We start from the raw sequence: 13,388 nt of genomic DNA, 5'->3' as shown, positions 1-13,388 counted from the left end.
GGATATTTGAATAAAATTGATGGACCATGTGAGAATTTTCATACTATTCATCCCCTCTTTTTTTGCTTCCATGGAGTACCTAAAATACAGCTAGTCTAGTAGTCTTCTTAATGGGGAAACAGAGCAATATATAATCCACTGTTTTAGTTATACACAAAAATGTAGATTTTTTTAGCCAGCATATCACGTGCACTTTTAATTGTACATTATATACAAAATCAACACTGAAGAATGTTTGTGACTAAAAAAATCATACCTACCGCAGTATCTTCATTCTGTTAGTTAGTGGATAAATCCACTATTAGTTCATGCCTTAAATGATAGTAAAATGTTCCACAAAAACACTGACTAATTTGGGCTAACACACTTGCTACTGCTTGATTATATTAGAGAATATACTCCAATATCTCAGTAAGGACTGCTTGGCTGTAATCCTAAGAGTTTGATAGATCCCTTTCCTTGATTCTCAGCATTGCTTGAAAATCACTTACGGGATGTTCCATTACATTAGTTTCAGTACAAATACTACTTCCTATAGCCATCACATGTTATTCATTCATATACAGCTTACCCCCCACTAAGAAAACAATTTAAACATTGCTGTAGCTCATTTAGTATATATATATATATATCAGTTTCCAGGTCTGACTTCCAATCCCAGTTCCTCCTTTTTTATTAAATATTTTAATTCTTGGTGTGGGGGATTTTAGAACAATGATATGTGACTGAAAATTGTTTTAGAATACAAGGCAAGGGAAAATGTTCAATTTCAGTATTTCATTTCAAAAGTTAAAAGGTGTCAGAACACATATACATATAAATGCACTAACTCGCACTTAAACCTGGACATAGCATAATGGGGATGCCCTGAAAATCTTCCTTGTCCGGGGGCTGTAAAGGGGATTCTGTCAAGGCTGCAGTTCCATTGCTAGACCTATTTGAAAAGGGCCTCACTGCTCTTCCCTGATCCCTTTACCTATTGTGCAGAGCTGCATAATATAAAGTTGCTATATAAAACAATAACTAATAATACAATAATAATAATTAATGGGTATGAATATTAATGAACTGTTAAAGTACTGTTGGCCAGTGACAATGAGCCCAGCACAAGCTTAAAATTACTGACTGCAAGCATCTGTAAATCAAATTTTAATGAATTTTAAACATTTTACAGGAATGCACAAGCAGCCCCTCTTTTGATTATGTTGCCTACGGATTGAGAGAATTATAGTGTATGTCTTCCACTACAGCAACTGATGTCCTCACTCTTTTTAAAGAATACCTCTATTTAAATATTAGTATAAACAACTATACACTGCATAACGAAGCGCTACATTTATAATGACATAATGAATAAAATCAGCAAAACTATAGTATTTCTTTCAGTTTGTACTAACCTTTTGCCTTTTGACTGGCTGGCTTTTTGCAGTCTTTGGCGCACAGGGGAGAGGATGTGAGCAAAGGACCACTAAAGAGAAAACAAACAAAAAAAATATGATATTTCTGATGCTTTTGGTAAAAGGTCTACTGTTACATATAGTCATGAAACTTTTAATTGTGTTGCACATGTACCAAAAAAATTTACACACACAAAATAAATGGGCAAGATTCTTAACTAAGTAAAGGACCTAAGTGACTCATGGAATGGGTGACCTTACAGTAGGTAATCAGGATAAAGTTTGAGCATTGTTAAAGCTGTATGCTCCCTGATATCTACCAGACATAATCCCATGTCAGAGGGTTGACCCTATAGGAGGATATTTATTGACACGAGTCAATCTATGCACCAACTGAAGACGTCCACCATTGATGGAGCTTACTATTATTACATCGGAGCATATAGATATAACAAAACAATTGTACATTTATCTGGACCTGACAGCTATCTTTTGCCAACCCTTAAATTAATGGGTATGGAGGGAGTGCACTGGGGCAAATAAGTCACATATTAGATTGATATTTATGTTGTCGCTTGTTTTCATTCCACAGTATCTTTTTGTCTCTACTTATATCAAATGTATGCATAACCTCATTGTATAGAACATAATATCCTAACTAAATAATAATAATAAACAACAACAACAGCATATACAATACTTGACAAAGGACTGGATGAAAATAGCTTTATTACATGAAGCACATATTCTATTACCTAGACACAATGGATAAATTATGGTGTGATCTACTAAACGATAATTCACACTGCTGGGATTTCCTCAAACCATGGTTGTCAATCTCTAGAAGTGAAATCTGATTTCCAAACATTGAAGAAAGCAAACAGAAAGTCTGCAAAAAAAAAGAAAAACACAGTAATAGAATATGTATATATATATATATATATATATATATATAAAAAAAGTTAAAATGTTTGTGTTGTACCTAGTACATCATTGGTCCACACAGGGTTAACTTGGGGAGTTGAGGTTTTTGTATTTGTGTATATGTCATACTACAGAAAAGCTAGTTGGGGAGTGAATTCTAATTGGGTTATTAGTATTAATCTGTATCAGACATGCCTCACTCCAGTGTTACAGGGCCACAAACATTTTTTACCGTGGTACGTAATCTATTGCATTATGCTATGAAACAGTATGTGCTTTATTACATGATAATTACATAAATTATGCTGATTAAACATAATACAGATAATAATTAAACATATTCAGTATGTTACTCACCTTATAGCCCATACTGCTTGACAATGAACATGATCCAGCCAACTGTATGTTGAGGCCTTCATAGTCTTTAAAAAAGAAAAACAAAATGTATACATAAAGCAGTTATATATGTATGCGACCGTGTTACATTTACTGGACTAATGCACAAAGCTATATAATTAAATTTTGCTATGCTACTGGAGGCCTACTGACTGTGTTTGCCCCTTTTTCTAAGGTTTTCTATGATCCTCTTCCCGTCTAATAAACCAAAAATAATCAATAATTTAACAGATTGGTCTCCCTGCCCCCAAACAAACAGTTTATCAACTTTGATTACAATATTTTGTACAAAGAAGAAGAGAACTCAGAACTAAACCTAAAAGCTTATGTGACTATATCTTTTTCTATGTTGACCCCATAAAAGACTCCATCTTCTCATGGATCAAAATGTAGTGCTTTCCACACATGAACACAGGGATCTGTGCTGAAGCAGACTTAATAGCTGGGGGGCAGGGAAGGGGAAAATACATATGGGGGGATTCTGCAGTATCCCCAATACATTCAAAAAAAACACCACGAAAAGGGACCATGCAGCTCTGATATGCATTAACGTGTCCTTGCTTGCCATTTTCCCCTTCTGTAAAAATATGAATCCTACTTTGGCTTTTGGTCTTATCTTAGATCCAGGGCAGCCTTTTTCCTCTACTGTGTATGTTTCAGTTCCCTCAGTATCAACCTCTACCAGATCTTCTGTCTCAATGAAGTAAAACTTCCTTATATTACATCAAAGGCATATAACAAATCCGGAAATATGTTTTTTTCTTTCATTTTCTAAACAATGGCTATGTGGTCTACAGCTTTTTCTTCCCTAGTAGTACCAGCAAACCATATACCCAAACATGGCCATTTTTGCCACAGAGCCCTAACATTTTGCATTGGGGTGGGGGAAAGTATGATTGTGAGGAAAGGATATATGCTTTTACACGTTATATGACAACCTAGCTGAGTGACAGCACCATATGCAAATACAACATGCCAGAAATCAGAAGCATTTTAGGTAATGACTCAAGTGAGATCATTGCAGTCTAACGATTTCCATTCTACCGAGCATACTCACCATGATGAGGTCTACAGATGGTGAATAAATCAAAAACAGTATATTTTAGGCTTTGAAGGGCCTAAGGAGCAATTCAGTTCTAGCAACAAGACATAACACAGATTTTGTGACAATAGGTAGGAGATTATCACTACAGTAGATCATGGGGGTTATGTATAGAAAGTGATTCTGATGTAAAGATTAAAAAGTTGTCCCATCACCATAGCAACCAATGGAATATTGCCTTAACCACTTTTTAAACTTTGTACAAAATCACACATCATAATGAGATGTTTATAGGTTTGAATGTAAACTGCAATGCAGATAGCTAAAGCAAAAAATAAAATTAGGGTCACTGAAACAGGACACACTAAATATACTTGAAATCAATCAGTGTTTCTTTTTTCACAGGCAGATTCAATTTTACTAAGAAAAATAAATATCTGATGAATGTGATGATTCCATGATTAAAAAATAAAAACCAAACTAAAAATGGGATAACTTTGTTTTACCTTTAAAATTTAAAACAGCTTCAATTTCGAGGTTGGCAATATTTATTAAAAGCAAACCAGTAGAACTTCCAATCCACAAACGTCTCGATATCCCAGACAAGGAGCTTTAAATCAGAAAAAAATAATTAGATGCAAACAGAGACATATAAATACTCAATATCGTAAAAATTGAATTGGTTATAGCTAAAGCTCTAGAGATATTAGTGTAAAATATAAAGAAACTGCTGACAAACACTTTTAATATTACAAATAACACTGCAGACAAGTAATGCAACAGGGCCTGGGGTTTTAATGCAATCTGGCATCATACAGGAACCTTGGAGTGCTCAATGTAGAATCACGACCTCCAGGTGTACAACAATGAGTTACATAGATAACAGACAAATCAGTAGAATATTGATTAGTTTCTTCCTTTTATTATAAGTATACGTCTTTGTTACTGAGCAGAACAAAGTAGTCTATCACTAATAGCACCATCGCAGTTATTTACTCATAAATCTCTACAGAATCAATATTATCCTTCCAGATCAATAGTTCATTAACCAGACCTATATCCTTTAAACTATACAGATTGTATGGTTTTATAATAAGATGCAAAGTAAAGTCGCATCCCAAAATTGGATAGTTGACAAGAGTCTCAAGTGTCCCAACTGCTGGCTGTCTGTGTTCTGATTGCTGGAATATCTGCCAACTAGCCATGATCAATGTCTAAATCAATACTGTGCCATTAGAATGGTGCCGAGGGGACACGTGGACGGCACATGAGTAAGTAACAACACCCCACATGATGTATGTGGGACATATCCTTTTGTTAAGCGGATTATATAACAATGTTGTGTCACTGACAAAATCTGAACAGAGCCATGTCATGTCATAACGTGCAGATGTAACCGGTCAGAAGAGCTCTGAAAGTTGGTAACTAGGAATTGCACGCTTTTAACACACATTTGGCACGCTTGTACTATGCATACACAAGGATGAAGAAAATATATAAACAGTATTTGAAAAGCCTTACTTTTCATTCTCTTCTGGTGATGGTTCCCATTTCTGCATGGAAAGCACAGGAAGGCTTGAATCCATCGTATCATCTGCTTTCCTTTCGCTGACAGAAGTCTTAGATGATTCATATTTCAATTCATCTGTGTAAATGAACAGCATATTACCAAAAATGGCTTTTTTGAAACCTCTTTTTTCTGTTGTTATTAAAACAGTATAAGAGTCTTTTAAGCTCTGTCTATATGACAAAAAATACAGTTTAGTGAAACCAAAGAAAACAATGTTTTGCCTTTCCCCCCAGAATTTCCACTATATGTTGTTCAGCCAAGTGAAGCCTCCAGTTACATGGGGATAGCCTTTTTGGTCCTAAAGCATCTTTGGGAAAACACACACACTGGGTTACTACTCGTCTAACATTGTAGTTAACATTAACCCCTTAAGGACAATGGGTGGTCCCAAAACCCAATGCATTTTAAATAGCTTGTTAAAACTTTTGAAAGATCATTTACTATTAACGCTAAAATCATTATTTTATTGTTAATTTAAGAGAGTATTTTATGCATTTATTATTTCTTTGTGAATAATAGTCATATAAGAATAGATATGTGCTATGTCATTCCTCTTACAGAGTGTGCTGCTCACCTAATTTTTCATATCTGTGAGCATCTCCAATCTTCCTGGAGAATCTGATTTTCTCCTTCTGTAGATCGGTTTGGCAAACACATCGAAACTGGTGTTCCTTTAACAAACTAAAGACCCGCAGCTAAAAAAAAAAAAGAGAATATTTAAGAAATAGATTCTTTTGGCTCTTTTAAAAGTCCAAAACAGTGAGGGCAAAAATATATTCTTACACAAACATATCACAAAATGGATAGTCAAGATCGCAGATAGCTGTTTCCAAATTTTGTTGTTTGCTGTACCAAAACAAAAATGGCCACATTGGAATCAGTATAATATTTGACATCACTAGATTTTTCTTTTTATTGCACAAAATTTATATTAAAGTGAACTTTTCACTTTGTCTAATTATACCTTTTACAGTTCAGTTTAATAAAAGGAAGCGTCTGCTGTCCCAATCTCACCAATGATGAAAGCATATTAAAGTACTTAATAAATACTTTAATATGCATTTGTTCCCTACTAACTAGCTGAAGACACTGCCTCTGCCCCTTTGGTCCAAGATTTTTGCCAGTATTGGCTGCTAGAAACAGCCCATTATTGACAGAAAAGTGCTCCCATTGACTATATATCCAATATAGCAATACATGATAATAGTAATATGATCGCTCTAATAAAGTACTTTAGTAATAAAGTAATGCTTATATCTAGACCGATCAAATGTAAAACTATCAAACTTCTCCCAAATGACATGTAATATATCACATTCCATAGTTTAAACAACAATTCGTGAATACAGGGCATTTTGCTTAGGAATTAGCTCAATACAGATTCTCTCCTGAAACATTTAAATATTGTCTATGGCAAGGACATGGGCCATGCTTTAGGAATCTCACCTGTCCATCTGCACATCCAGTAATCATCTGTTTATTTTCTACATCAATGTAGAGACTCAAAAGAGGAAAAGCTGTGAGGGAAAAAAAATGACAAGCATTTTAGGAATCGCAAAGCAATGACCATGACCTGGTGACAAAAATGATATTTATGTCATGGGTTATTTGTTTCATATGTGGTATATGCATAGGTCCCCTAAAAACCTAGAGACATCCCTGATTTAAAAAATATTATCAGCTATGAGTGAAGGTTAAAAAAAGCAATGTAACATCAATTTTATCCTCAATGAATGGAGCCAGTCTTCCATTTATAGGCAAATATATTCATAGAGATAACGAATATGTGAACCACCTGATAGCACTGATGACTGATACATCAAGGATTCCTTGTGATAGTCCCATACCTGTAATAAAACACAGAAAGTTTATTTCTGCATACTATTGTCGTGGCTACTAAGCATACTAAGCCTTCATTCAATTTAATAAGATGGATCGTATGATAATATAACTTATTGCGCAGCTTGTCTTCCACCTCTTTGGAAAAATGATTTTATAACAACTTTATCTTTATTGATAAAAGTTTACCAAATTGTAATTCTGTATTTCTTACCTCCCTCCTCTGACCACTGACTGGCATTACCTAAACATCATGGTATTGTATCTGAACCAAGATGGTAACCGTGATCACATTGGTTACAGCACATTAAATAATGACATTATAAAGTAGTTGAACAGAACAGACTTAACATCTAAAATGACTACTTAAAAGCCTTCATTTCAAAAGAGTAACCGAAGACTAAATATATTTTGAATCTCTAAATATCAGACTTTTGCCTACTTCTAGAATTTTTTTCCAGAAAAAACTTAATGTAGACATACTGAAGCAACCACCTAGTCTGCCCACTTTTGTTGAAGTAAAGACTCAGACCTTAATCAGTCTTTAGCCTTGTGTTAGATTCAGGATAGCCTTATGCCTGTCCCATGTATATTTAAATTCCTTCACTGTATTCGCCTCTACCACTTCTGATGGGAGGCTGTTGCAGTTGTCTACCACCCTCTCTGTAAAACCTTTTGACACTTCAGATGGATATGATTAAGATTCCTCCCTTGACTGATATAAAAAAAAACGCTAACCCGACTGCCTTCAAAATATATTTGGACTTTTTCTACAATTACACAATTCTAAGTGCTAGTATACCAATGGTACCTTAAATGTTCTGTCTTCAGAGATGGACACAATGAGATTGTCTTCCAAAAATTCTGCTGCCGTCACTGAGCCCAAGTGCCCTGTTAATTCTGCCAGTATCTCTTCGTGCTGTTAAATTAAGCATTTATAACGCACATATAGTTATGTTAGGTGTTTTTTCTGCAGGTAAATAATAATAATATAGTCACATAATTCAATATGAGACGTTGCTGGTGGGACTGTATGTCACTGTATGGTACACTGCCCCTTAAATCACAGCATACAGTACATATGGAAAAAATGCATTATTAATTTAGGATAAAATGACAACAAAACAGTTTTCTAATTTTTGTGCTTCCTAAAATCACACATTTATTGCGCCAATACCATTTCTATTTTTTATTGGCGATTCTATGAATGGTTAGTAGTCATTTGCTGCACGTTCTACACATGGAGTGAGACAAAAGTCCTAAATAAAAATACACCAAGCATTTAATGGGCTTTGATTGTCAGGACACATGGTACTTAACTTATTATTGCTTATCATTGTATTGGATAGTGGCACCACGTGTTTTTCCTGTTTTCAATGTTCTTTATTTTACTCATATCTCTGTCATTGGTTACCTTTATATGATATTTTCTGGGAAACTTAATATTGTGACATCTGCCAAGATTATTACACTGTAACAAAACTAATCTCTTTCTGTGATGCATATTTTTTTGCTGCTTTGGCGATGTACAATTGTCGTACGACATGTTTCCCTAGTTTTACAATAAACAGAGAATTAATTAAGAGCACACATCTACGTAGATAATATTTCTCAGCCAAGTTTTACAGCTTTAAACCATTTAATAAAACAAAAGAAAGCCAGCAGCATATAAATTAGTTCACCTCTGCATTAAGAATGAATATCTTGTTTCCTGCGCAAGCCGCAACCATCATCCTATCATGTTGGAATCCCAAATAGGACACTTCGCCTAGAACAGTTCCGATGACAAGGCCTCGAGGAACCCCTCCTATTAAATATATTGATTGAAAAAAAAAAAGGTTTAGACGCTGGTAAAAAGCCACTTTAATTCAATAATAATTAAATTTATGTTAAAACACATTCTTTTTACATGGATAGGTAAAGCAAACAATAACTAAGTTATATGTATCATTTTTAATGACATAAGCTGACATAGATCTTACCTCTCTTGCTCCCTCTTAAGAGTAGGGGTGCGTCCTAAATTCAGTTATACCCCAATTATATTTTTTCAGGCTTAAATTTGGACTGTAGTCACATGACTCAAGTGAAGAGCGTTGGTGGGTGATATACCACAGAAACAAATAAAGCTTCTTATAACAAGCAAAAGCAAAATAAATTCCGATTTACAGATTTAACATTTACAACCAAATGTAAACTAAAGTAATCATTAGGAATTCGCTATTTCCCTGTAAAATCAGATGCATCATAAACATGCTGTTGGTTTACATTAAACAGTTCAACAGTGCCATCTAGCAGTGGCCTACAGACAAGGGCTAAAGAGCTAGAAACGGAATGATAAGAAGAGTTAATAAAGGTGTTAATAAATGCCATTCTTTTTTTCTATCAATGCCTCTTTTTCATATATGTTATCATGTATTATGACATACTTGAGAAAATAAACGTATACAGAGAGGGCAAGTGCATGATGTCAAAAGACTAACCAAGTGCAAAGCAGAGGTTTCAATGCATTTATAGTTACTTTACTTTGGAGCTGCTCATGTAAAAACGCCAAAGACTATGAATAATAAGGAAAAATACTCATACCAATGTTTGGCACGTTGCTGTTTTAGTTGATCAAATTATTCTATTTTGTTTATTTGTTGGATGACCGATTTAAAGACACAAACCTTATCTGGATGTCAAAGTGTATTATATTTTGAAGGTGATAAATTGGTCAACCTGTCGCAGTCCAGTAAAAAATTTTTTTAACATACTTGGAGCTGTAACAGGAATATTCACCTACTCATGATCCTCTGGCACTCTTCGGAAGCTATACTTGCGAAATGGAAGCATCCTGGAACTTGGAACATTCCAGCGATTACACATTACGTGTAAGGTCATCGCATAAGTATGAAGGACGCGTATTGCTAAAAAGGCCTTATTTCGAACAACAGACAGATCTGCGCAAGGTTTGGTCTGGCAATGAAGACTGAAAAGACAGCAGCCTGTAACACTAGACAAGCTACTAACTATATCACCAACAAAACCTTGAGTGTTTTTTGCAGATTATTAGAATGCTAATATCGGAATTGCCCTTAAATCAGGGTTTTGTTCGCTTCCACTTTAAACACAAGTTTTCTTGATTTCCTCTGAATAGGGTTTATATTCATAAACCTCACCAAAACCTTAAAACCTCCACAAAAGAAATAAAACCTTAAAAGAAAATGAAATAAATGTGATTTCAAAATTAAATCCTCACTTTAAATACTCAGGTCATCGTTTATCACTTTGCTGATCACTTTAAAAAATGTTTTATTTTAAATATAAAATCTTTTTAAGACAAAAAGCAAAATTCTTGTTTCTTTATCACTCAAGGATCATCTGGATCATTGTGGTTCAGTGTATTAAAAGTAAACTGAAACAAATGGAAATAAAATAAATTTTTGTGTCATTCTTTATTAGGGTGGCCTGATGAATACAACCCTCCCATTTCTCATAGCACAGTAAAAGTGCGATGACGCAATTATATTGAAGGTGATGATTAAAGGAGTAGTCTTGTCAATTTGACATGCGTGTGCCTTCATTTTCAAAACTGAAATCCCTGCAGCCTCCCAATGCTCTGTCTTGTGGGATAATGCACAAAAGATTGGTGTCTTGAAGTAGGAACAGGGTTTCAGAGTCAAATCCTGATCATCTAGACATACGCAACTAAAAAATATACCATAATTGTCAAAATGACTCACCTCTTTGTATGCTTTTCTTACATTCATCTATGTTCCACAGTATAACATAGTCACGTGACGCAGAGCAAACAAGGCATGAATCCGTGCCATATCTAAGTGTAACTGCAGTGATTAGTTGGTGGTGCCCTTTTAACACAATTGCCTGTTAAAAACATATATATTTGTTGTTAATAATAGCAAAATAACAATGCTGCATGGAAGTCATTAGAAAATATACCAAAGTAAATGCACGTTTCAATGGGTGTAAATGTTTATGCTAAAATACGCATGACTGAAAATGCATGAGGTAAAGTGTATTTTTCTCGCATTTAAGTCTATCGCTATGTCGGTGGAATCGTAGTCAGGCAAGTCTAGGGAGACAAAAAGATATGGCAGGAAGTTCAGCACTTTTAGTGGAACTCTGGAAAACTATTTGATGAACTTGTCCTGAAACTCAATAAAAACAACTTAGATAAGAAACACTGTAATATAACTAATATGTAAACAATGTCCCTATGTGTTCACATTTGAAGAACGAGCAGGCTCAGTCAGTTACATGAAACTACATGTAAAATAAAAAAAATTCTCAATAATAATATGTAAAAGATATTCTGTCCTACACATCCTCACAATTCAAAAATACAGTTTTGTAACATTTGTGGTGCCAATTGTGGTGATGCCATATGGTTCCTTTACCCTATAAACCAGTAATGCACTACAGTGAGAACATGGCAGTCTTGCTGTCGATGGAAGGAGCCTCAATGACTTAAAGAGGGACTTTGAGCTCACAACACTTTGCATTTTAATTTAAGTAATAATTGATTGGTATTAATCTGACTGAACTAAGAGTCATTATTCATTATCTTTCTCTATTTTTGAGCAAACTCGTATAAGCTTAAGAGGACATTTTTGTTCATCTGTATCAATATAGTTAAGGATTTCTTTCAAAGGTTTCACTACCAGCTTGGGTCATTTATTTTTATTCACCATTTATTATACATTAATTATTTTTGTCAATTCACCATGAAGTTTACCACATTTTTCAGTTAATCTACTCCCCTTGAATACATCTGTGGGGTACAGGCAGCAGAAGACCCAAACGTGAATCACCAACCCTCTTGACTAGAGAAGACTGGGACAGGGGCTTCCTGAATGCTCAATGTGAAGAAGCTCTCCCCAAACACCAAAGCCCTTCTGTCTGGTCTTCTCACTAAGGGGTGGAGGCATGTTAATTGGGTCTGTCTGTAGTGTGCAACACAAAGATATGGAAGTGGGCCAGCTTCCAGCTTCAAGGATGATGGCATTAAGGCATACATGTAGAGTTTCAATAACAATTTGCCCATATTTCTTGTCTGCACTGTTATTATCTGTAGAATGTCTGATGTGCTGTGTGTGAGATGCAACAGCACAAGTGAGCAAGTAAAAATTGAACCTCAATGGGAGATGCTAACTGGTCCTTATCGTATGGCATCATCAATATTTGGTCAGACTAGCTTCATTTTCCATTGCATTGTGCTTGAAGACTCTATTGCCTAACTAGTCACATATGCATCCCCTTTCGTACTAAGATGAATGTACAGGAAACACACCTCACCATCTGTACTGCTTTTATAGGTATAGTCAGTGGCAGTTAGAAGGGGCAGAAGGGGCAGGGGGGCAGTGAGAAGGGGCAGGGGGGCAGTGAGAAGGGGGGGCACCAGAGGTGTAGTCTGCACAGGGCACCAGAACACTTAAGGCCGGCTCTGAACACACCGAATTGATACATCTGCAATTGTGATATGTATGTATGGAGACATTATCTTTCTGAGCTCTGATTATACCTACTGCATGTGATAAGCGTAATTATATGGTTTCTTTTAGTTCAGTCATCTAATATTACTTTTGTAAACATATATCTTACGTGTTCATCAGAATTTTTTGTGTTCCAGATGCAAAGGTCATTTCCATTTAGTGGGAAGGCACAGTACTGCTGGCTGCAAGCAAGCTGCACGTGGGACACAGAAGTAGTTGATACTGTGAATTGTTTCTCAGAAACAACAGATTGTGGAGAAGTGTTTTGCAAATTAAGACTGTTCATCCTCATTTTCATTTGGTATATCTACAAAACAAAGTACTCAAAGTAATCAAACATATATTCATAACAATAACATTATTATTAATAAATGTTTTACATAGCGCCAGCATATTCCACAGTTCTGTACAATGGAAAAACAGGACATTACAAGTAGTATTTAACATACCAACTTGACTTTCAGAAACAATAGGTAAGGAGGGTCCTGTTGAAACAAAGTATTTATAGAAAATATAAAAGTGAACATACCCTCTACCAGACAGTGACTGAGCTCTCTAGTCCTAGTAAACTGGAAATCCCAAACCAGAAAAGTCTTGTGTTGCCATGGTGACTCAAGTAAACTAACCGCCCCCAGACCAATGTAAACAAAGAAGCTGATTAGTGAACCTGAGCTAGCTGTGAAACTGTAACTTTGAATGTGTGAATAACGACAATACAGATCAGATGT

The 13,388-nt window shown here is 35.3% G+C and overlaps 1 protein-coding gene across 1 annotated transcript in view; it reads right to left on the bottom strand.

The window, feature by feature from the left end:
- WDR27 (WD repeat domain 27) overlaps positions 1–12,954 on the bottom strand; it is a 110,675-nt gene extending 97,721 nt beyond the window's left edge. The window contains exons 1-12 of the mRNA XM_053460261.1: positions 12,770–12,954; positions 10,891–11,032; positions 8,851–8,975; positions 7,980–8,087; positions 7,125–7,176; positions 6,776–6,846; positions 5,904–6,024; positions 5,281–5,404; positions 4,266–4,369; positions 2,679–2,743; positions 2,153–2,286; positions 1,405–1,468 (exon numbers count right to left, since the gene is read on the bottom strand). Of these exons, the coding sequence (XP_053316236.1) occupies positions 1,405–1,468; positions 2,153–2,286; positions 2,679–2,743; positions 4,266–4,369; positions 5,281–5,404; positions 5,904–6,024; positions 6,776–6,846; positions 7,125–7,176; positions 7,980–8,087; positions 8,851–8,975; positions 10,891–11,032; positions 12,770–12,952 (1,293 nt within the window). The 5' untranslated portion in view covers positions 12,953–12,954. The remainder of the gene's footprint in view (positions 1–1,404; positions 1,469–2,152; positions 2,287–2,678; positions 2,744–4,265; positions 4,370–5,280; positions 5,405–5,903; positions 6,025–6,775; positions 6,847–7,124; positions 7,177–7,979; positions 8,088–8,850; positions 8,976–10,890; positions 11,033–12,769) is intronic.
- Positions 12,955–13,388: the final 434 nt, after the last annotated feature.

This window comes from Spea bombifrons, chromosome 3 (genome assembly GCF_027358695.1).
Source record: "Spea bombifrons isolate aSpeBom1 chromosome 3, aSpeBom1.2.pri, whole genome shotgun sequence".
Lineage (NCBI taxonomy): Eukaryota > Metazoa > Chordata > Amphibia > Anura > Pelobatidae > Spea > Spea bombifrons.
This window is presented reverse-complemented; position numbering and strand designations above follow the sequence as displayed.